The 26,232-nt window shown below is 28.5% G+C and overlaps 2 protein-coding genes across 3 annotated transcripts in view; one reads left to right on the top strand and one right to left on the bottom strand.

Annotated features, from left to right (window-relative positions):
* Positions 1-1,092: 1,092 nt before the first annotated feature.
* Positions 1,093-26,232, top strand: part of LOC136980678 (uncharacterized) — a 30,386-nt gene continuing 5,246 nt past the window's right edge. Inside the window, exons 1-5 of one of the 2 annotated variants that reach the window (XM_067276841.1) lie at positions 1,093-1,406; positions 11,936-12,257; positions 17,543-17,642; positions 18,831-18,853; positions 23,062-23,886. In XM_067276841.1, the coding sequence (XP_067132942.1) occupies positions 1,350-1,406; positions 11,936-12,257; positions 17,543-17,642; positions 18,831-18,853; positions 23,062-23,849 (1,290 nt within the window). In that variant the 5' untranslated portion in view covers positions 1,093-1,349 and the 3' untranslated portion in view covers positions 23,850-23,886. Of the gene's footprint in view, positions 1,407-11,935; positions 12,258-17,542; positions 17,643-18,830; positions 18,854-23,061; positions 24,121-26,232 lie in introns of those variants that run through there. The other variant, XM_067276842.1, reaches the window with a different exon arrangement.
* On the bottom strand, positions 12,716-14,641 carry LOC136980599 (syntaxin-like). The gene is made up of 2 exons (XM_067276740.1): positions 13,707-14,641; positions 12,716-12,864 (listed from the first exon to the last, which is right to left on the bottom strand). Exons 1-2 carry the CDS (start codon positions 14,306-14,308, stop codon positions 12,732-12,734), a joined length of 735 nt encoding a protein of 244 aa, XP_067132841.1. The 5' UTR covers positions 14,309-14,641; the 3' UTR covers positions 12,716-12,731.

The raw sequence follows: 26,232 nt of genomic DNA, 5'->3' as shown, positions 1-26,232 counted from the left end.
TACATTTTAATTACAAAAATTGAAATTAAAATTAATTTAACATCGCTGTTTATACACCTGATTCAATCAAAAAAAGAAATAATCGCGTCATTACACCATTTTCCCTACGTTTTCACCGTCCGGCTAAGTTTAAATCGATCTAAAATGGTGACTGTTCTAGCCAGACGACGCTAGATAGCAGTACTTTCTATATCCAAAATTTTACTCTGCCTTCCATCGCTACGCCTGTGCATTGTGAGCTTGTCCGAACCCATGTTGGATATAGAAAAAAGCCCTCATGGTGCCCACAAGACGAAAAGAGTAAAAAATAATAATAGCCATCCCGTATTCGGTCAGGCCTATAATGGGAACGGTCAAATTCACGGTGATGAGGACATTGGCGGTATCCGGAAACCGTTCCTGAAAAATTTGGCGAGGTTCGATCCCCCGCAGCTGTAGGCTGACGTCTTAACCCGTCGACCATCCGGTCGTCATTGTAGGTTTATTTCTTTTCATAATTTCTGACAAATTACATCATGTATAGTTGTTCTAATCGCTTGTTCTTGTGCAGCGAGAATAAAGCTTTCAAGTTTCTTTCTTTAATGTTCCCGTTGTCAACCACTGCCAAGCTTTGGATTTGTCCATTTTCCCGTCAATCTTTTTCAGAAATTAGCCGTGCAGTACCTTCTTCCAACCTTCTGCTCTTTTCTTCAAACTTTTTTGGCGATATTCTTTTTTTGTGCCTCGAACCTTCAGCAGGTTTTGATTTAGTGCCCATTCTTAGCAATTATTAATATAATAAGCAAGGACACGTTTTTCTTCCGTTGACGCACCTGCAATAGACCACTACCCCCAGATTTGCGGGGCAGCTACGACCCGTCCTAATCAGCCTGCGTTCAGTTCACAATTCCAACGTTACTATTATTATTATTAACAATTTAATGAATTTTTATATTATTTTATATAATCCACTTTTATTAAACACGAAAATTATTTCGAAATTCTGCAATTATTTTTTCTGTTCATTTCTATTTGTTTTCTTTTTATCAACACGTCATTCTGTGTTTAACCAATAAACTGTTGCAATGAGTTGAAGAAGCTAGCCAATCAACGATAACAAACACTGTTGGATGATGGGTCGGTTAGGTCCTTCATTGCGGATATCAAACGAATGTGGGTGTGGATGAGATTGTTTTTGTCTGCTTTGTTTATCTAAGCAGAGTACATCTTTTACGGATATAATCAAATTCACAAAAAGAATGTCATATATAGATTGAGTGTCTATTCCATTCAACTGATTAATCTCTGCAGCATTATAAAATGAATAATGTCAAATTTGGGAATATTCAATAATACACAATAAAGAATTAATGAGTTACAATATGAAGTGGATTTGGATCTTTTCGAAGTTGTACTTGTACAAATGGGTAAATATTTCTAAATATTTTAAACTGGCATGAAACATATCCGTATGTTTATTATCTTGTCTATATATAATTTTACATTAGAAATCTCAAATGTTTTTATATATCATTTAATGTTATGAATGTAAATAACCGATGAAAAGTATGTAAATTCGTTATAAAACATGGGATAATGAGTAAAAAAACACGTGTAAAGATGTAATAGTTGTGCATTGAGATTGATGTTGTATTGTATTTTGAATTGTATACGTGGATTAATTTTTTTATCACACCTGATTATCAAATTGTTTTAATAATAGGATACTTTAAAAAACCATTGAGTTTTTATTGAATTACTTACATAAATAAAGTAGAAACTGATGAAATTTTTATTTCATTAGACTTATTGATAAATCATTTCAGATATGATCAGTTTTTAATGAATTCTGTAAGTTGAAAACATGACTGACCAGTTGTGTATTGGTGTCAGTTTAATGTGATATTATTTTACATGTTTTAAATTTAATCTTGGTCTATTAAAGGTAAAAATAATCGTAATGACAAAACTATAAAAATTCCAGATAAAGTTAAAAGAGAATTCTGCATGAAATTATTTTAATGCAATTACTTATAAAGTTATTCAACTTAACAGAAAATATACATGAAATATTTTTAAATCAGAGTTTGTAATTTATATAATTTAATTTCTTTTTTGATAATTCTGTTATCTAAAAATTCAATAAAATTGTACATATTAATTTTAAAATTATTTTATTAAATTTTTGTAGAAACAAATATAAAATATGCTAGAAAGCATATATTTAATTTTTTTAATAAAAATTTACCAGTATGATAAATAATCTTTAAAAGATTCGCAAAATTTAGAAGAAACACTAAAATATCTTCACAATTTCATCTTTTATCACACCTCAGGAACTAATAGTCTTACAGTGGTGTGGATCTTTTTCTTTAGGTTCTTGTCTGCCTCAATATGCAAAACATGTTAAAAAACTTCCATCTGATGATGGAAATTTTTAACAATTTTAAAATTATTAAAATAATATACTAATAAATGTCAACTCTACCATAAGACTGTTAGTTCAGGAAGTGTGATAGAAGATAAAATTGTGAAGACATTTTAGTGTTTCTTCTAAATTTTGCAAATTTTTAAAAATTTTTTGAATCATTAAAAATTTACGAGCTAAAAGAATGTATTAGGAAAAATACATAAAATATATTAATATTTTCCCATTTAATTCATCAAAAATATCTATGGGTCAATATGGTAGTTTCAGTATAAATAAAACATGCAAATAAATTTGTTTTTTAGCGCACAATTTAATTATTTATAAGTAAATCATTTGCATTAGTAGCTAAAAAAATCATCAACTTTTTGAAATTTTTGTTTAGTAACTGTGCTGTTATAACTTAAATATAAGAAATACAGGGTTTAACTGTGGTGTTATACCCTGTATTTCTTATGTTTAGGTTCAGTTAAGTTTGGAACTGTCGAAATATAATAATTTTGAGAAAGTTTTATAAAGTAATAAACTGACTCATTAAAAATTTGTCTTATGGATGATATAGAGTTACTTATCAATAAAGAACTAATTTTGTTATTTAACTCTATTTTAATATAAAAATTTTAAAAAATATTAATAACTTACTTCTTAAGATGTAATAAAACTCTAATTCTTTCTTTTTTTAAAAAATCTGTCAGCTTTCAAGACTGCATGGACCTTGGAAATTAATTTAATACTAATGATACATCCTTTAATTATTAATGCTTAATAATTTTGCAAAATATTTAATTAATTATAAGCATTACTTTAATTAATTAATTAATACATTATTAATCAGGATTATTCAAATCTGGACAATTTAATATAATAAATTTCTTACTTTACAGAATTATTTTCTATAAATTTTGATAAATATTTTCAAGATGTTATTTTCAGATCTAAAAAATCAAATTAAAATCTTTGAATTCATTCAAAGTAAATCTAACATAACCAATATTTCGTGATTTGTGAACTTTTCAAACTTTTTTTTCTGTTTTATAAAATTCAAAATGATTCAAATAAGATTCTTTAGGAGACCTTTTTTTTTATTTATTTCAATTGGTACTTTATGTTTTCTAGTGGGCAATGAATAATTTCTGTATTGTTCTGAATGGAAGAGCTAGATATACACATCATATAATTTTTAATTTATGTTTGCTTTTAATATTACTATTAATTTATTTCTGAGTTTTTATACTTCTAGCATAGTAGTATTCTGTTTCATTCTATATCACTCTCACATAATTTTATTTTATTTCAATAAATGAATCCTTATTCTAACTTAAAAGATAAGTTTCATAAAATTGGCAAAATGCCAAGAAGTTTAAAATGTTTCAAAATCACAAAGTGCTGATTATGTTTGATTAATTTGAATGAGTTCCAAGATTCAAAGATGAAAATAATATTTCAAAAATGTTTATCAAATTTATGTAAACAACCTTTTAACATAACATGTCTTCTTTCATGATATTTTCTTAATTATAAAATTTGTTGGGCTGCGATTTTAAAAAGTTATAGACCTATAAATTTTCACTGTTGTCTGTCCATCTGTCTTTCCTTAATCTCAAGAATGGAGTTAGATAGATGAAAGATGAGACCAAATATGGAAATCTTAGCGGCAGGAGGCCTCAATTAACTACGTTCAAACTTCTGATTTGCACCAGAAGTCATATCGTTTCAGTTCAAACAATTTCCCCTGAAAGGTGTTATAGATGGTTGGCACAACTCAATTGTTAAAGGAAAAGTATGATGTACAGGGGCAAGTCAGTATTAATTTGAGGTGGAGAGAATACATTTTAAATTAAATTTAAAACATGATTAAAAATTGCAGCCTAGCATTGTGACATTGTCACAATAAATAATTGCTCATTACATTTAATTTACTAAGATAAGAATTGTTGATTTGAAATAAATTATTTAAATTAACAATGGTAACCAATTGCTCAAATTCCGATTAACAAATAGATTATTTAATCAGAAGCGTTTTTGATCATGTTTTTGGTCATCTTCAGCTTACAGAATAAACAAATTCTATTTATTCTGTAAGTTGACAATAACCAAAGACATGATCAAAAATACTTCTGATTAAATAATCTGTTTGTTAATCGGAATTTTAGCAATTGGTTATCATTGTTGTTGTGCCAACTTTTGATGACTTTCATATTACATAAATTATTTGTTTCATTATTATTATAAAGTAAAGAGTTGATTGTATTGCTTTGTTTAAATTTGTTAAAGGAGAAGATTATTTAGCATATCAGAAATATTAAGTTGTACATTCTATAAACCAGTGCTACCCAAATTGTGGTCTACAGACCAGTGCTGTTCATGAACAGTTTCATATAGGCTGCAATGAGATTTCACTTAATGAATTCTCATAATTTCATATATTATGTTAATATAACAATTAAAAAAATGCTTTTAAAAATTGTTTATCACACATTATTTTATTACTTTCATTTCTCTTTTTTTAAACACTTAATGTCAGGGGTGGACTGTCAATCAATATTAACCCAGAGAATTGCATAAAAATGGCCCACAGATCATTTTTTTAAAACAATTAGAACCAAATTTTGTTATCAAATTTTTCTAATTCAGTGTAAAAATTTAAAAAATGCATTTTAATACAACTAACCTGTGTTCAAAGTTATAATAAGTTGTACATCTTTACTCCAGCAAGTTCATTTTACCAATGCTAACATTTTTAACTGTAAAGGTCTTCAGGCAAATAAAACTGCATTGAATATTCTAACAATTTTGGAACAAGAACACACAAAAGTTTTTAAAAAGCAACATGAAATTCAAATTGTGGAATGCTTATGCTGATTCTATATTTGAATTCATTCTGATGTTTGGTTTAATATTGTGTCATAAACTTTGAAAAATGAAGAGTTACATGTTAAATGGTTGAGCTCCAGCATTTGTTTGTGATAAAGCTCAGTCATATCAGTATGCTCAAAAAAGGAAATACCTGAATTTATAAAAAACAATGTTTTATTTTAATAGATGATTTAATGATTTAAAATATATTGTGATATATTTTTTCTTTGTTAATAAAAATTCACTTAATTTTTCAATAAGACTCGGTGTCCAATATTCTAAACCTAAGATGGTGCATATTATCTATATATATATATATATCAAAACGAATGTATGTCTGTCTGTGTGTGTGTTTGTCCTTAATGCATTACTACACCATTTATTCGATTTCCATGAAACTTTGGGAAGTTGTTTAATACACTCTCACGAAGGTTTGTGGCATATGTGAAGACCACCATTTCCCCCCTTCCAAAAATATCTTTATATATGGATTAAGGTTTTTATATCCAACAGATGGTGCTAACTCTGACGACCTAAGTTTGCTTTTCTGTGAGAATGGACTAAAGCAGATCATTTTCTATCTATCTATATAAATAAAATATAATGTTTGTTTGTTCCTACCGATTCCTTTGAAATTTTGACACAATGTTGCATTCGAATACGCACGTGTTTTTGTATAATATACATGTCGAAATTCCCCCACTGGGTGGAGATGGACAGGATTAAGGCTTACCGTGAAGAACTTGGCTTCTGTTATACTATTTTAGATGCAGTGTTTTGCGTTTTAATAGGTTACGTCAACAGAATATACACTAAAAAGGGATTTTTCGATATTTCCTTGCGGGGAGAGGGACAGGATTAAGGCTTACTGTGAAGAACTCTGCTTTTATTATACTATTTTAGATGCGTTTTTGATTGCTTTTTAATAGGGTACGTCAAGAGAATGTAGACTAAGAAGGGATTTTTGAAATTCCCTCCATGGGGGAAGTGTTATACATTTATAATACATACATTTTGAGCCACAACAACGCGTGGCCGGGTCAGCTAGTCTTCAATAAATGTTTGTAGTGCCTTCTCAATCCTTATTATGGATTTTGTCATGTACTGGATGTGTTTGGGTTCTTGCTTTCTGTGTTTTGTCAAATCCAAACTCTGTGGTATGATTGGTGAAAGTGTCCTATTTTTTTTAGATACAGTTTAACTGATAATTCACATTGCTAAGCCTTTCCATCTGTATACCTTCTCTTGGTGCTATTGGGTATTCCCAAGTAACATGCTTGAATAAAGGTGCTGTATAACTTATTGCATTTGAACTTCATTCTTTCTTTCTTTAATTTTTATTTAATTACACAAAAATACTAGTTTGTGAGGTATTAGAATGAGGAAACTGATTTGTTAACTCAGAATTTGAAAAGCACTGCTATAAGCCCTATTTTTACAATATCCTCAATTGTAATACTGAGAGAAAGCAATTGCCAACTGGTGTATTATGTCTATGCATCTAGCAAACGAGTATGTTGTTTTGCACTGAACTTTGGCATTGCAAAAAATATATGCCAATTGCAATCTATTAAAATAAAATTTCAGTTATTTATGACTATTGCTGACTATTTTTGAGATATTTTTAGGTTCTACATCATCTCTTAAAACCACTTAAATTATTTTTTAAATTTTTTGCTTATTAGCATTGATGACTTAGTAAAATATTTAAAACCATTCAAACATGACTTAAAATATTGAGCTAGTTTTAAAATTAGCTCAGTTTCTCTATATCAAAATGATATATTGATTGATTTATTTGGCATAGATCTTTTCGTTATAATCTGTTACAGTTAGGGATGTCCTAATACCACAAAACTATTGATACTGGTATTATGAGTCGTTTTAAAGCATCAGTATTGGTATTTGTATTAATCTTAAAGTATCGATACCAGCCAGGATTGATATCATGTATCAAAATTAGAAATCTTGCCAGCTGTTGCTATTTAGTCTATGGCTTTATTTTTAAATGTTTTGTGTTATTGAAACTTATAATTTTAATATAAATAATATGCTTCATTCTAGTCAGTTACTATTAACAAATTATTAAAAATGATTTCTAATATAAACTAAGTGTTATCACTATATCAGTTGATTTGAGATTTTAATGTATTTTCAAGTTTTTGATTTAATTGGCAAATTATTTATAAATAATAATCTGAATTCTAAGCATACTGTATATAGATTCTGAAAATGAAATTTCATGTAATAAATTTATTGATTTTTGGTCATTAATATTTACTATATAAGTGTAACATGTAACTTAACTAAAAATAGCATAAGATTTGGTTTTGATTTTGGCCAAAACTGACTTTTGGTATTTGATTTGGGTATTTTAGTTTTTCAAGTGGCTTGATGCATTATCCAATATTAGTAAAACTTTAAAATCTAGATTTTTTTCTTTAAGTACTTTTCCATATTTGGTACAAAATAGTTTAGAAACCATTTTTTAAATAAATCAGCAGTTATCCAAGCTTTTCTATTTTCGGTCCCATATACAGGTAAGGCACTCTTATGTAGGTTTTTCATTACTTGAGGATGGAGGGATTTGTAAACTAGCATAGGTTTTACCGTGTGAACTCCTGATGCGTTACTACACACTAATGTTACCTGCTTTAAAACCTGATGCAGTTTTTTCTTTTTTCGAAATAAATGTTCTCTTGAGCATTTTTTTTCTACCAAAGACTTGTCTCATCTGCATTAAAAATCTTGTGCTTTGTGAATCTGTCTCATTCAATAATTTGTTGCATTTCCTTTTGGATATTTTTTTGGCAGCTTCATTATCGACTGATGCAGTTTCTCACTGTATATCTTTGTAATGTGTAACATTTTTTAAATTGCTCAAATCAACCTCTACTAGCTACAAAGTTGCAGTTAGAAGACTTGTTCTCCATTTTCTCTTAAATAGTTCAAACACTGGAAGAATGGAATAAAGTATTTCATAAGAAATGGAAACCTCTGAACCTTATAAATGAAATTTCAGCATAGTTTAATGCAGATAAAACACAAATGCTTTCGATCTACATAGGAGATCTTCAGGTTAATGCGTTCCAAAATGGAATGCTAGGAAAGGAACATTTTAAAATTATTTGAAAACCCTCAAATACCTAAAAATTGAAAAAGTGTATACAATGTGATACAAAATAACGTAAATTCTGTAATACATAATAAAATATAAGTATAAATGAGAATTTATAAAAATTATTAATTCATTTTATTTTTTTATATCTACTGTCGTTGTTGGTATAAAGATTGCCAGCATAAGATAATTGTTTTTATCCTTGAAATTGATACAAAAGCACATCTTTCCAGATTTGAATATATCGAGAGCTTTTAGTGACCTGATTTGGCTGGTTAGATTATTGTATAATGGAAGCTTTGTCTAGATAGGCTTAAACATTGTTGTCTGTGGCATACCTGGCTAGGGTGGTGTTGTATTTTCATTGATCAATATCATATCTGTGTACTGCAAGCCTTATTTTGAGTGATCAAATGTGACACCAATGTACTCAAGATCACATTCGACATCCTATAAACTCCTGGTACCCTAAGGATGTTAGTGTTGTCCTTTCTGTTTCTGAGGATATTATAGATAGTGAGAACACGTTTATAAGTTAATCTATCACCTTTCTGATGAGCAGTTTCTTTATATAAGCTTATCATATGGTTATAATCTAGAACAATGTGGCACATATGTGTTCCCAATCTGCGATGTATTGTTAGTGGGTATAGAACGAGTACCCCTGTTGGAATATGCATTAGCTAATTTACGAATAAAGTGTTTTTGGTAACCATATTCTATAGCTATATTCTCCAGATGTTTTAGTTCTTTTAATGTGTCTCTGTAATTCATGCAGGGAGTAAAAGCACATTTGGTTAGAGATCAAAATGCAGCTATTTTGTAGATGTATGGATCATAGGAGTTTGCAGGTATAAATAATGGAAGGTGTGATGATTTATAATAAATATTTATATGGATAAATCTGTTTATAATGCTGATATTGAGATCCAAAAAGTGTGTCCTTGAATTGCTGGCTTCGTCTGTTTGAATACGAAGATATTTTATTTGTTGTTTTATGATTGATTACTTTTCTACAGGTAAAAAAAAGGTTTAATAACACTTACCTAAAAATGTTTAAATAAACTTTTACAAACAATGAAAACTAATGTATAAAAACAAAATGCAGTGACGTTCTTAAATGCTAAAGTTTGAAAGCAACGACGACAGCACATGGTTTCCTATCAACGAGGAAGAAAAACATTGCACTGTCAGTTTTCATTAAACTAAACCTGATGAAAGGCATAAAAGAAATAAAAAATTTCAACATTGTAAAATCCATGAACAAATTTGAGATGACATGTATGCTTACTTGTATAAAAAATATTGAATAACTGAGTTTGCACTGAAAAATTGTGAAATTTTTTATGGAGGATTTCCTGTTTTTTTGAACTGTATTAGAGCAAAATGGAAGTTGTGTTGTATGGGGCTATCCCCAATTTTCAAATTGTGTTAGAGTGAAACTGTGTTATAGAAGTACCGTGTTGTACAAAGGATACCTGTATTATATTGATTTAATTATAATATTACAAATAAATGGAATATACATATATTTTGTTTAAATGATAATTAATATTGTTGCCCTAATTAATAATTGACAACTGTATATCAAAAATATGTAAGAGCATTTAGTGATAAGTATATTTTTATATAAAATTATAAATTACAGCTGACCCTTGATAATCTGACACTTTTGTAATCCGACATGCTCAGTAGTCCAATGCACCTCCTGTCAAGGTCACCGTAGTCTCCGTCCGGTTACGTGTCTGCTTGTACAGAAGGATGTCACAACATGAATCTCCCCACCCAATTCTTACACGATGACACACATTTCTTGTGTTTTCCATGAGCAGTTCTGTACGTACTGTATTATTTATGCCTATACATACTGTAAGTACGTACATTTATTGGCTTCCATATTTTTTTTAATAAATGTGTTTTAGTTAACCGAAATGGGTGTTTCATTTCCATATTAACCTAGGCAGCATTTTACTCATAAAATGTAGGAATATTGTAGGCTACTGCTAGCAAAACAATGCCAAATATGTAATCACTTTCAGTAATCTGGACACTTTTGGTAATCCGACACCCCTTTTGTCCCATACCTGTCGGATTATCAAGGGTCAGCTGTATTTTAATGATGTATAGAAATTTAGCTTGTATTGTTTAAATGTCTACTAGCATCTAAAGTCACACAAAAGCTAGAACTATTGATTAAAAGCAAAAAAATAAAAAAAACCACTCAAACTTATTTCAGCACTTTAATTTTAATATAAAGACAATGTTTTTGGCCACATTTAGGGGCCTTCATCAAGTATTCTATAAAATGAATAAATTACAAAACTTGCAGAAAGTTTTATAGCTTTTTCAATTTACAGAATGACTCTTACCTGATGAAGGCTTCTAAATGTGGTGAAAACATTTATGTTTATATTAAAATTCAAGTGCTGGAGTAAGTATGAATAGTATGTTTTTGCTTTTGTTTAATAGCAATTACCGTATATCTCGGCAGATAAGATAAGGTATAAATTTTCGTCGAAGTGTTATAGTTTTAGCATATATCTGTCCTATAAGACGACCCCCAAACTATCAATGGCCTATGAATTTAGTTTAGATCAGCGATCATTATCTGAATAATAATACTGTATAGCATATACAGAATTATGTCCTATTTGTAATTTTTTGAATGAACAAATTTTATTTTCTTGCATCTGGTAGCACTGCCTTGTGATTGTTGCAAACATTCACACTGATTCGACAATGACCTTGACTATTCACAAAAACGTCATATGGGCTATTCTATTTTGTGCACATACCCTACTCTCTACTAGTAAATAATTACGGTTTGTCTGTTTTTTATAATGGTTTTAATTTATATAAATTTCAATCTAATTTTTTTGTATCTGTCCTATAAGACGACCCCGGATTTCAGGGGCTTTTTTTTTATGATTCAACTATCATCTTATCTGCCAAGATATACAGTAATGTCTTTTAAGCACAGAAAAAATTATTTAAAGAATTTTTGTAGTTTGAGTTTCTGAAACTTGTTTTTATGTTTAAAAATATTTGAGGTATATAGCATATCTATAAATTACTGCTAGTGTTACATAAATGTTATTGTGTTACATAAACTGTTGCATAAAAGTGTTACCTAAACTGTTACTATTAGTGTTATATAAATAAATAAAACTAAGCAATCTATTGTAGTTTGAGACAATAAGATAGTTTTAAATCTTGCTAATAAGATAATTTTTTTGCATTGAATTTATCAGTGGGTAAATTAGTATCTGTTAGTATTAATTTTTCTAATAATTGATATTAAAATTTTGTGAGGATATGAGGATATTACTGGTATAAATTATTAATGTTAAAAAAAGAGTAAGAATTATTGTAATTAGTTTAAAAGCTTTTTTCCAAATTAAATGTTTATTGTTTTTGTGTAATTTTAAAAAATGGAAAAAGCCTATTTTGTAATATCTGAAAATTTAAAAAAATAATGAAATGGTGAATGTATTTTAATTCTAAAATATTTATAATTAGAGACTGGTTTTTAAACAACCAAAATTTTATTTTAGCTGTGCCTAATATCAGTCAACATAAGTCAAAGTTTGGCTGGAATTCTTGGTCCTGCAGAGGCTTCATTTGCTATATCACAAACTGAAGATAATCCCATGTTTCTGTCATTAAATGGAGGTGGATGCCAACTTTCTTGTAATGCTCTTGAAATACTTGGTCCTCCACCTGATACTATTTTAACAATTCCTCCTCCACCCGTACCAAATTTTCTTTTGGAAAGTTTAAATGCCAATAAATCAAGCAATGGAAGCTGCAATCTTTGTAATATTTTTACAACCGGAATATCAAAAAGTGAAGAGGAACTCTTTCCCCAATCTTCAAGTAAGTAAAATTATAAGTATTTTAAAACTCCAAATTACTTGGTTATAAATATTTCAAAATAAATAAATTTATGAAGTTTCATTTATAATGAAACACACTATAATTTCTAAGATTATAAAAAAAGCTAAATTATTATTTGCTTATTTGTAAATTTAGTGTAAAAACAAAATTTTATTAAAGTAGATTTCATTAATTAAAAATTAAAGGAACAATGGTTTTGTACCTTTTTATTGCTTTTGGCCAGGGAGCAATAGGTATACAAATTTAATTAGACCTATAAACAGTTTTATAAAAAATATGTAATAAAAATAACTACAGTCATTGGCATTTAAGTGTAAATTAATGTTTAAAATATATAAAAATATTTGTAAAAAATCTTAAGAAATGCATTATTTCATTATTTTGTACTTTTTTGAATTTGTATATATTTAAAATAATTATTTTTTTAATTAAAAGTGTTAATTATAAAACTGTTTATAAATACTCATGTATAAAATATACAATATTGTTATCCTTTGTGGCACATTTAACACAAAAGAAAAGAACACTGTACATCAAATTTCTTGGTAAATCTGCAACTATGATGATTGGACAGTAACAGCTAGTAGTAGTAAGACAGGTATCACTCTTGGTACAACCTGTGTTATGGGAAAGGTGGGGGTGGGGTGAGAAAGGAAAGGGGATGAAAAAAGGGTTGGGATCCATGGGCGTCCCACGACGGTGTTTTATAAGGAAATGTTCAGTAAAAAATACACTAACAATAACAAGAATGTTACTGCCACTGCCTAAGTGTTTCTTGTCCTCTCTGTAAGCACTTTGATGCTCTGCAAATAATTATTCAGATGATTGTACACATCTTTCTCATATATTAGGGCTTGTAGAGGACACGGACAGTTATGGTTATTACAAAGTGCAGCCTCAATGAGTATGTCTCTGTTGCTGTCGAAGAGTGGACAGTCAAACAATAGGTGAAGGTAATCTTGTTTGGTGTTCGTGTCGCACTTGCAGGTCTCGCTGTCCCGTAGCCAGAACTGGTGGAGGTAAGCGTTGAAGTTCCCATGGCCAGTGAGAACTTGAGTCAAGGCAAAGTTGGGAACAAGATGCCTGACAGAGATGTCTGGAATGACGCCATGAGTGGGATGGCCTGTAGTGCAGTTGTTCCAGTCTTCTTGCCAAGTTTGCAAAAGTTGGTTATAGATCCATTTATGGATAGTGGAAGGCGGTATCTTGCTGTAAGAACAAGGAAGGGACGAGAATGCAGCTCTTTTGGCAAGAGCATCAGCTGCCTCATTCTCCTCCACCCCAGAGTGGCCACGGACCCAGTTAAGGGTGATGTAATGGTGGTGGTTATTACTGATAAGCATTTTCTGAATGGTGGTAACATTGTAGCCATTGTTATTGGTGACAATGTACCACCATTCAGAAAATGCTTTACAGCAACAGGTACAGCTATAACAATAATGATAACAAGTACAACTGCAATGAATGATAATCTTCAGCTTTCTAGACTTTTTCTGTAATTCTAATGTTTGAACAATTTCAGTTTTTGCTTTTTCAGCATATTCAACAGTATTCTGAACATTGAATTCAATTCTATCAATAATCTCACCCTGATTCTCTATTATCATGGTCATATCCATAAACATTTCATGTAATTCTATAATATTTCTTTCTAACTTCATAATGTCAGCATGGCAAGCATTAATATCATCCAGTGTTTCTTGAGCTTTTTTAGTTTCCATTACAATATTTTTAATAAAAATAGAAGGATTTCTCTGTTCCAACATATCTTGTAATTGCTCATCAGTAATTTCTTGACCAGTGATTTTTAACTGTTTTTTAATGTGATCTTCATACTTTTTCTTATATTCTGTTTGAATTTGATTAAAATCTGACATTATATCTACAAGTTGCTGAGTGAGAGCATTTAACTGCGCTTGACGAATCCTAAATTCAGTTGTAACAGTATTAGATTTCTCATCTTCAATGTCTTGTTCCATTAATTTTAATTTTGCTTGTGTTTTATTGGGTAATCTTCTAATAGAATCCATTAATTCATCTAATTCAACTTTAATTTTTTTTTCTTTTTCAAGATCAGAAAATATGATATTGTTATGATTTATTTCAACAGCCTTAATGTTCCTTTTGATTTCATTAAGATATTCTCTAATTTCACTGACATCTTGGAAAAATTTTTCATAAATATTTCCTCATTGTTCGGAATAATTATGGTCACTTCATTTTTATCATCATAATTCTGTGCTTTAGCTTTCGATTCGGCAAGTCTATCACAAACCATTTTCTTACAATTTACTCGCAGATCTGGTATAAAATCTTAATAAAATTTGTTTAAATAAAATGAAAAGTATAATACATCCTACGAAAACTGCCCCCTTTGTCGTCAGGTTGCCCTTTTCTTAATCCTCAAGGCAGCTGTAAGGTTTTATTTTATTTTTAAATTAATTACTCATTTTTATCACAGAAAATTTTTTACTGATAATGACAAACACAGAACCAACAACCAGTGTGAAGAATCAAAAAGCTATCTCAAGACAACCATTTTCTAACTCCTCCTGAGTTCTTCTTCGTATGCTATAACTGTTACAAGATGGAATGTCATTTAAGAACATAAAAGCTTTTCAAAAGAAATGTAAATTTGAACCACAATTTGAGCTATGAATATAAAAAGTTCAAAGCTGTGCATGTGTTGTTCAGCACACAATGAAGATTTAAGAAATGACTATACCGTTGTGTCAAATAGATCCTACCAGGCCATCGACAACATCATTTCCTCTGTAAAATTTATACAAGATGATGCAAAATAAGCTTTAAAGATTTTTATGGCCTTCAACAATCTGAGGCGCTTCGTGTGGAATGTTGTGAGTGGGAGTTTGGCCTACATGAAAGCTGCCAAAATTCCAGATCTGCTGTACAGGTAGAAGACTAGTCCGGTAGAGAGGGCTGTGGAAGTTCTAGCATATTGCATGTCTGAGATATGTTTTTGCATTTCTCAGCTTGGTCAGTTACAGATGTGTTGACTCACAGTGTGGATCTTGGGTGGGTCTGGTGGTATAGATCAATCAGCTGACATATAACTTTTGGGTAACCATGGGCAATGGCTAACTTTCTATTAGCACTAAATCAGAATCAAGAGCTTGGGGGTAGAAGAGTGGGTAAATTTTTTATACTCATAGTTCAAATTGTGGTTAGAATTTACATTTCTTTCAAAAAGTTTTTATGTTCTGAAACGTGGTTCTATCTGGTAACCATTATAGCACCTGAAGAACTCAGAAAGGAGTTAGAAAATGCTTGTCTTGAGATAGTTTTTTGTTTCTTCAAACTGGTTATTGGTTCTATGTTTGCCATTACATATTTCTTGGTGTGGTGTATTGTTATTTTTACTGATAAAATTAACATTAAAATTTGAGCTATGAATATAATTTGTTATTAACTGAATTTGTTCTAGAAGGTTGTGATTGGTCAAGTACAAGAGTCAAGTACAGAGGTACTACTGTATTTGATTAATATGATTTTAATATATGCAGTAGCATTAAGGGTTTAATTAATCAATGGATACCTATATACACACACACCCACCCACACACTTTGCATAATGAATGTATCATGCCCATTTTTATAGTCTGTAGACACCACTGCTATGGCACACATGAAAAACTAAATGTCAGTTGCAGCATACCTTGTCATTAAATATTTCAGGATTGACCAACAGGTTAATCACAGGAGCTACTTCAACATCAAACTCCAAATGTTGAAAACCTTGTTTAGGGAAAGTTCAGGCAAAGTTGAACATACTAGGCATAGTGAATAAGAGATTATTCTGAGAATATTATTGCTGAAAAGACTGTATGCATGAAGTAGCAAGACAATGTGTTCAGACATGTTGATGGATGTTGTGGGTTAGGGCATGAGTTTAATACTTTTAAAATTCTTATTATTTTGATAGAATACAATCAGACATTTTATAGGTGATAATTTTTGCATTGAGAAACTTTTGAGATAGCATATGAAATGTTGTTATACTGTTAAAATTATGAAGTATTAAATTTTTATGTTATTACATTACTGCTGTAGTAATTTTCCATCATGATGTCTAATGGATAAAGGGGATATACTATTTTTTTTTGTTTAACCTTAATAAATAAATTATTTGTTTTTAAATTTTATTGCATTATTATATTAAATTTATTAGCTTTATGTAACTTCAGATTATATGAAGATAGTAGTATCTTTTATGGACAAAGAGATTTTTACAATCCTGGCTCATATACTAAAATTAATGTGATGAATGTAGATTTCACCGAAATGGGAATAAATAAAGATTTTTAGGTTTTCTTTCATATGAAAGCTTTTTTTTCACAATAGGTTAACAGAAGAAAACAACTTTTTACTAGTTTTATTACTGTTAATATACTGTGTACACATTCATGATTTCAGCCATTGCTAGCAAGTCAAAAATAAAGGGTTGATCCTGCTCTAAGAGTTTTTACCTGAGGTGTGAAAAAGGGTGTAGGATGAAGGAAAATGAAGTCTTGTGTTTCCTTAATCTATTGTGAAAATTTTTTTAAAGAATTTTCTTGTAAATTTTAAATGTAATTATCATCCTGGCTATTTACTATGTTTATTAGTTTTATTAATGTTGAAAGCATATCATTCAATGTTGAAGTGAGTTGCAAATATCTAATTTACCCTGGTGGTTGGGCAAAGTGAACAAATACTCATTTTTTTTAATTATCTATTAATTGTCTTTAATTTTAATTTTGTAACAACTACCATGCATAGATGAAATACCACTTTGTACTGAATCTGCTGTGAAACTTTGAAAGCTTAGTAAAATTACAATGATAAAAATTATCAGTACATTTTATCTTCCCTTACACTGTTATTAGAGAGGTTAAAGTTTTCAACGCAAAAACATATATGTCGGACGTTCAGTGCCTCCATCCTGTAAGCCTAGAAGTTTGACAATGGCGTTTGGAATGTCTGGAGTCATGCTTGATGTTCCAAACACCATTGTCAAACTTCTAGGCTTACAGAAAGGCAGTGTTGAATGTCTGACGTTCATGTTTTCACGATGAAAACATCGGCTGCAACCTCTCTAATAACCCAAAACTTTGCACTGATGGGAAAGGGAAATTTTTTTTTAAAATCAAGTTTTTGTATTTCAAATTGTGACTTATAATTTCTAACTTTGTCTACTATTTCAGTTAATGTTGAAATTAATAATAAATATGAATTCAATAACTGATTTAATTTTGTTTTTATAGTTCACTTTGCCAATACTTGGATTTGCATTTTAATTGTTGTGAGCATAGCTTCAATTGCTGTTGGTGCCATTATTGCAATATTTTTTATGAAATGTAAAAAGTAAGTATATGTTTTTTCATAACTTAAAAATTGCTTAATATATTTTTATAATTATGTAATAGTTTTATTTAATCTCATTAGTAATTCATCTGTATGCAAATCCTCAATAGATTATATTCATTTCATTTAAAATATGGCAAAATTACACTTGCATTTTATGTTTTGCCATTTTTAATAACAAAATATATTGTAAAGTGTTTTAAAGAGAGGTAGACTTATAACATAATGGCTAATATTTATAAGTTTGGATTATTTAATGAATAAATATATAATACATGTACACAGTGTAAAAAAATTAATGTTTTTCTTTATTCAATTGCTATATAATGAATTTTTTTTTAATGTAATTGAACATTTTTCCTGACTTTTTTTGAAACTTCTCCGCTAACTGTGCTAATGAGGGGAATATGTTTCCTCTATATCAAAATTTAAATTTTCATAAAATAATACAGAATAAAAATTTTTTAAAGTGAAATTGTATATACAGTAGAGCATCAATTATCCAAAACAATTCGGGATTGGGGTTGTTTGGATAACTGATCATTTATGAAAAATATATTAAACTTAAAATTGTACTGTATATATTTTGTATCACACATCTTACAAATACATACCTTACATAATGTAGTACATTAAACTAGGCCTATAGTTTAGGTTGGTAGGGAGAGGGAGAGTGCCACAGCACCACAGCACTAGCAGAAGGAAATTTGAATTTGCGGACTGAAATGCTTTTGGTTAACCAATGTTTCGACTGATCAGAATTTGGATAATCGATTCTCTATTGTAATATATATATATATATATATATATATACATACATACATACATACATACATACATACATACATACATACACTGTACATGTGTGCATAGAAAATGTGTTCTCTAAATATATAACATTCTCTCAAAATTATTAAATGTGTCTGATTTAATAAGATATGTTTATATATTGATTAAATTAATAATATACAAAAACTTCTAGACACACTGTAAATTCAGACTTACTTCTACTCAAGTCAAGAAAGAAATATAGCGAAATTAGCACTGTTCGGTTTGAGTAGAAGTAAGTCTAAATTAATAATATTTGATTATTAATAATATTGATTTAATCAATGTATAAACATATATTACAAAATAATTTAATAAAAGGTACAAAATAATTTAATAAAATATTCTTTGTAATTTCAGATGGAAAATATTTCCTGTAGCAGGTAAGATAATTTTTTGTTATTTATAAATTTAAGTTTTAACAATTTTTATAGGAATTTAGATTAGTGTTTTTCAATCTTTTTCTCATTGTGGACCAGTAAATGGATCAAGTAATTACATTATATCAACTATGGATTATGCTTATTTATTAAACTTATATATGATTATCTAGAAATACTATACATTGTTATATACAGTAACTGTAGATTATTATTTAAATGTCACATAATCAGCTGTGCCAGCTTCAGATATTTTTCTTCAGACCAGTGAAATTTTTTTGTGGACCAGCAGTTGATAAACACTGGTTTAGATGAATAAATAGTGTAAAGTAGTTGAGAGTTTTAGTTTATAGTTATGTTTAATTATTCATATTATTTGCTTTCTCATTTCTATGAATAATTGCTCTTAGGAATTAATTTTTGTTATTTTTCATCTCAGTAACATAGAAGTGAATTTTAACTAGTTCTAAAGGTTTTGTTAGGTGACACTTTTGTCTGGCTAATATAAAGTAGAAGTATTTTGTTCTAAAACATTTTACTATAATCAGTTGATAGCTTATATTTGTAAAAATACATCAACTTTATTTTATTTTTAGTAATTGTTGTTTCAGATTTTTAACATATTTTTTAAATATTTGTTACTCCTGGGAATCAGTTACACTTCTGCAGAGTGTAGAAGAAACATTGGTATCATATGGTCACAGTTACCTTTAAACACAGTAAAAGTATTATCTTAAATAAAAAGAGATGATTGATAACCAAGAAGTTGATCATGATTTGAGTTTGAGATTGCAACACTAATTATGATTTAAATTTAATTGCTATTATGCCAAAAAATTTTACTTAGATTGTTATGCAATTGATTTCAAAAGTCTTCCATTTCTACATTACATAGGTTTCTAACTTATAATAGTATTTTATGTAGCAAATCATTACATTCTGAGATTATTTTCCATTTTTGAAGAGTTCTTTTTAGACAATTTTACTTAATTGTGAACTCTGTTAGACTTAAATTAGTACATATTCAACTAAAATGAATATTAAAATACTAAAAAAATATAGAATTATTATAATTCTTATTGCAAGGATCAGAAAAGCAATTTAAGCATTATTGTTATGCATATTTGCAATTGTACTGCTCCAGATTTGAAACAGGACCCAAAGTCTGTTTTATCCACACATTTTTCGATTTTAAATTTTTGCTTATTTAATCAAACATTAAAATTCTGTTATGTTTGATTAAACTTTTGATATATATTTTATCACATATGTTATTTCTATATTACTCATTTCAGACTTAAATTTTTCCTTAAACTTCTTGAAGTTTTGTAGAATTCTTTTATATTACTATTTCTAAATTTTATTTGGAAAATTTTTAGTTTTTCAAATAAATTCAATTATTAAATTCAATAGTTTTTCAAAATAAATTTTTAGAATTGTGTGAAATGCTAAAAGCAGACACTCAATTATTTCAATTATCTAATAGTTAGGTCTTGTTTAAGCTGCTTGGACTAACAGTTTGTTACAGAAAACAGCAAATTAATACAGAAGATTTCTTCCAATGGTTTTGGTATCCAGACATCCAAAATGAGTTGTTGCACTCAGGATATTTGGAGTAGTTAAGTTACATGAGCCTAGATGGTCTCTAAGACTAGTACTTGAGAAATGTCTCTCTCCACTATTACTTTAGAATGAGTATTACATAAACACTTAATGAAGATAGGATTTAAAACTTTATATGCTGCCAATAACACTTTTAGAAGTAATTGAATCTGTTTCATGTTATGTCACACAGGAATGATGTTTCAACTGTTTTTGATTATACTAGTATCTTTCCATCCATAAAGATTGAAACAGTTATAACTTTAACCAGAAATTTAATCTGTGAGAAAGCAAACTTAAACACAGTGGTATAAGTATCAAATTTAGATATTATTTTATCAAATTCATATTTTAAATGGAATAGTAAGTTTTATAAACAGGATTTGGTGCTATTAACTGCTTACATCTCACATTTTTTAAGTCATATGACAAATACTTAACCAAAGTACATTGGAAAGTAAATGCAGTTGATGCATATATAAATTGGCATTTATATGATATAATATCACATAAGTTAGTAGCCTTACATGCACTGATAAACAGCTGTATCCCATTCCTCTTTGCTAGTAAATAGAAACTGAGTTTAATAGAATTATACAGATAGCAATATCATATAGTTTTCTTTTTAGTGCTATAAAAGATTTAATCAAATCACATTTTGATAGATCTAAAGCTGTACATAAATCTTTGAAAGAAGTTGTTACCAACAGAGAAAGTTCAGTCATGGGTAAGTAACTAACTACACTGTTAGCTACTTACTCTGCAAATGAGCGGAGGAAACTTGAGGTTGTGTGTCAGACATTTGCTGACTGTAATGCATATTTTAATTTCAGAGAAGTAAAAAATAGAAGTGTATGTGGTGATATTTAAGAAATACAGTAATAAGAACAATTTTATCATGTTGTTGTTGTATTTATCTATATATATAAAAACGAATGTATGTCTGTGTGTGTGTGTGTGTGTGTGTGTGTGTTTGTCCTTCATGCATTACCACACCATTTATCCGATTGCCATGAAACTTTGGGAAGTTGTTTAATACATTCCCACGAAGGTTTGTGGCATATGTGAAGATCACCATTTCCCCCCTTTCAAAAATATATTTATATATGGATTAAGGCTTTTATGTCCAACAGATGGCGCTAACTTCCGACGACCTAAGTTTGCTTTTCTGTAAGGCATTATGCTTTTCAGTGAGAATGGACCTAAGCAGATCATTTTCTACCTATCTATATAAATAAAATACAACGTTTGTTTGTTCCTACCGATTCCTTTGAAATTTTGACACAACGTTGCATTCGAATATGCACGTGTTTTTATATAATATACATGTCGAAATTCCCCTACGGGGGGAGATGGACGGGATTAAAGCTTACCGCGAAGAACTCCGCTTCTATTTATACTATTTTACATGCGGTTTTTTGCGTTTTTAATTGCGTTTTAATAGGTGACGTCAACAGAATATACACTAAAAAGGGATTTTTCGATATTCCCCAGCGGGGAAAGGGACAGGATTAAGGCTTACCGTGAAGAACTCGGCTTCTATTTATACTATTTTACATGCCGTGTTTTGCGTTTTTAATTGCGTTTTAATAGGTGATGTCAACAGAATATTCACTAAAAAGGGATTTTTTGAAATTCCCCCCATGGGGGAAGTGTTACACATTTATAATAGATACATTTTGAGCCACAACAACGCGTGGCCGGGTCAGCTAGTATTGTATATAATATCCTTATATAAATTATTTATATATTATATAATTTTAAATATCGGTATTCTATTTAAGTTAACTTTATATCAAATATTCTGTTTTTGAACATTTGTGATTTCAAGCTGAAGATGACCTAAAATAGGTGAAAAAGATTTCTATTGCAATAGATAAAATTTGACTTCCTGAAGAAAGCAGTTTTATTTATATAGTTTGACAGATTAACAAATTGTATGAAAACTGGCATTATTTTGTAATTATCAGATATTTAAGTTTTTAAAATATAGAAATTAAAAAAATATTTTATCTCAACTTTTTTGTTTAATTTTGATTTTATTTGATCAAGCTAAGATAAATTATTATACAAAAAAATAACTTTGCTTATTTTTAATTGACTTTGGATAGACTTCTGATCATAAAACAAACATAAATTTTGTGTATGTTTGTTCTATGGTCAGAAATCTATTTACTGAATTAGAACACAAAATAATGAAAGGAAATTATGAGATTAGAATATTATAATGTGAAAAAGTATCCTTATAAAAAATGATATTTTATTACTGTTCTTTTTATAGCCAATATATAATTTTTTGGCAATTTTTTTTATTTTTTTAATTTTTTTAAAGCACTATTTTTGATTTCTTTTTCTGTCTTTCAGTTACTTTATTTTTACATCTTACATTCCTTTTTAAACTAAAAATGCTCCTACTTCTGTTTTAGTGCAAATCACATATATAAAGTTCTTGTGTATGATTGTTCTTACAGATTTTACATTATATTTAAAAAAATAAAATGAATGAATTCTTAAGATTTTTTAAAACTATATGATGTATTATTCATGCAAATATAAAATAATTATTTTTATAAAATTATAAATTCAATTAAAATAATAAATTTTCTTAGCAGATTCTTGCCCAATTTTGCCTGAAAACTTTTTGAATAGTAAACATTCATCAAATGAAACTTCACCCAAAAGCATGGATTCTCCAACTCTCACCAAACAGAAGACCAAAGAAACAAAATTAAAATCTAGTTTGAAATATTGGCAGCGAGAATCTAGTCAGGAATATCCTCTGCATAGAGATGGCTCTCAATATATAATAGGTAATGAGTCATTTACAGAATCTGAAGAAAATAAATCGCCCGGAACACCAATATATGCAGAACTTGATGTGACACCAGGTTTTGAAACAAATAAAATTGAAGTTCCCAACTGTTCCCCATATGCAGTACATACATATTCTGGAATAGACAATGAGCTTCAAACTCCCAACGATTTAATTAATAATGGTGCTTATGATAATGCAGCTTTTTTTCCTTCAGAAGGGAAAAAAAGTCCACCTAATACTCAAGTTTACCTTCCTAAACCAATACAACAATCATTGCATTCCACTATTCCAAAATGGTCCAATTCAGTTCCTGCTTCTCCTGTACCTAATTTTCCTCAAAAAATATCTACTCGACAGACTTATTCTCTTGGAAGAAAAGCAGTAAAAGTTGATAATAATGGTCCATCATTACCAACAATGGCTAAAGTAAAAATTTTGCACACTGAAGATGCACCGTCTCAGTTCCAAAAGGGTATCTTGCCGTCTCACTCAGGTGGCTCTGTCCTTGAAGGATTTCACAAGAGACCTCTTCCACCAATACCTTTAGAACAAGTACATAATATGCTTCTTAAGAAGTGTTAATTATATTTATTTATTAATTTTATATACTGATTGAACAGTAAGTTTTGATTTATAATTTCATTCCTTAACAATTCTTAAGTTTTTATACTAAATAAATACTGTCCGTGTTATATGTTATTATTTGTGAATTTTTTCATGTTTGTTTAGATCTTTTAATAATATGAGTATTTTTTTTTTTTTTTTGGAAAATGTTAATTTGTTAATATTTGATTGAGAGAGAGATGCCATATAATAATAATAATAATAATAATATTCTGAAGTTATAATATTAAATGTATATTATAACTGATAATTTTATACTATAACTAAACTAAGAGAATATAAACAATATAAAACTATTTGAAACATTCCTTGTATATATTATTGTATATGACTTTATTCATCCATATAAAGCTGATTATTATTTTAGAAAGTTTTGTTCATTATATTATTTTATTTATAGTTTCTTAATGCTGAAAAAGGAACATTTAATTTCTTTAAAATATTTTTAAAATAAAATGAAATATCTAATATTTACTGCAAATATGTTTCAAAGTTTAAATGTCTGATTATCAAAAATAATCATCAGATTTTGCAATTTAGATGTCATAAAAGGTAACTCATATTAAATATAATCTTATTATATACCTATTGAATAGAAAATATAACTTAAAAAATATTTTATATTTAAATTTGTAATTTAACTACTAATTTAATAAAAATAAATTAATTAAATTTTAGAGGCATAATATTAGCCGAACAAAAAAAAAATATTTTTTTTTTGTTTAGCTAAGTTATTAATTTTGTTTCTAAATGCTACTATAAGCACATTTTTAAATTATCTTAATTTAAGAAATACTAACATTATAATTACATGTATTAACTTAGTATATAATAATTATAAATTATAAAATTAACATGCAGAAATCTTTAATATCAACAATAAATATTAATGATACACTAATCATAGAGGCAAAATGCCATCTGAAATAATAACAGGCAATAATACAAGAATGCAAATATCACTGTATTAATTAAAGACAGTGAATCTGTGCAATTTGTAGATAAGAAAATAAATGTTGGTGCTGTGATAAACATCAGCAATGCAGTAATCAAAGAAACATAAAATTGAGTTGGTGGAAATAAATGTAGAATATAGACAAAAAAATATTGTTGATTTATATAGTGCCAACCCCTCCTGAAATTTCAAATGACATTCCCAGCTCTGAACTGAATTATTCCTTCTGAAGTAGTTCTGCAGCTTATCTGAAAAAATATTTAGGTAAGTAAGTAAGATCTAACTGGAGAAATAAACATAAGAAACAGTTATAAGGTGCACTGTTTTTTATGTTTAGATAATTTTGTGATAGTTTTTTTTGGAAGGATAAAGAAATTTGCATTTATTGATTTGAATAGATTTATAGTATCCATATGAATTTAGTTAGCATCACAAAAATTTAAAAATATCATTACTCTGGCATTGAATAGTAAGATCATTCCATGAGCTATGCAATGCCAAATAGAATGTAGTAATTTTTAATTTTAGCATCAGTTGTAAAATTTGCATTCATTTGCCAAAATACCTCACTTTAAGACTGAAAAGCATTGTCTAAAAGTTTGCAAGGAAAGTAAATGTTAAAAGTTGTTTTATGAAAAAGAATCTTAATGTGAATAAAAAGTAATCTAGTTAGAATTTAATCAGTAATAATGACTATGAAAAAATGCATTTAGTTCTGTATTTGCTGTTTTTAAACTTAATTGAAAGTATGAAATAGGAAGTAGTGGTTAGTTTGCAACAACAACCACAAAATATATATTGCTTATTGTTATTCATATAATCTCATTTCATAGTGCATTCAGACTGCACTGGATATTTTTGCCATGTGACTAAATTTCTACAGAGGTAATCATTAATCATTGGTAATAAATAATAATAATAAAAATAAATATATTAGTTATAATGCAGTTGAGTTATAGTTATACTGTTGTTTATTGCCACTATAAAGTGTAGATTATTATATCATTAAAAAAGATGTAGCTGATTTGTGCTGAGCCTAATAAAAATATATAATTTTGTGTGACGGAATAATTTTCACAATGACAGCTTCATTGTGAAAGATGATATTTATTATTAGATAAATTATTATAGCAGAAGGATTCATGCTTATTGTTAACAGTTATGTTGCAATGACAGTTTGTACTAACAATATTATAAAATATGAATAATTTTAAATATTTTCATAAAGTTATATTTATATAATAACAAATTCTTGTTAGAATATAAGAAATGATAAAAATAAATCTATAACTAATACATTTAAGAAATATTAATTATGGCATCTCTCCCACAATTTATACATTCAGATTATTGTTTATTACCAATACTATATTGTAGAGGATAACA

This window comes from Centruroides vittatus, unplaced genomic scaffold, assembly GCF_030686945.1.
Source record: "Centruroides vittatus isolate TY-2023 unplaced genomic scaffold, ASM3068694v2 contig_717, whole genome shotgun sequence".
Taxonomy (NCBI): Eukaryota; Metazoa; Arthropoda; class Arachnida; order Scorpiones; family Buthidae; genus Centruroides; species Centruroides vittatus.
This window is presented reverse-complemented; position numbering and strand designations above follow the sequence as displayed.

What these genes read in the sequence shown, in the direction of transcription:
- LOC136980599 (XM_067276740.1), bottom strand. Translation starts at nt 14,308, where the DNA reads ATGGATTCTATTAGAAGATTACCCAATAAAACACAAGCAAAATTAAAA. An exon ending in TGTTATCATTATTGTTATAG is followed by an intron (nt 12,865 to 13,706) that starts CTGTACCTGTTG and finishes CTGTCTTACTAC; the next exon opens with TACTAGCTGTTACTGTCCAA.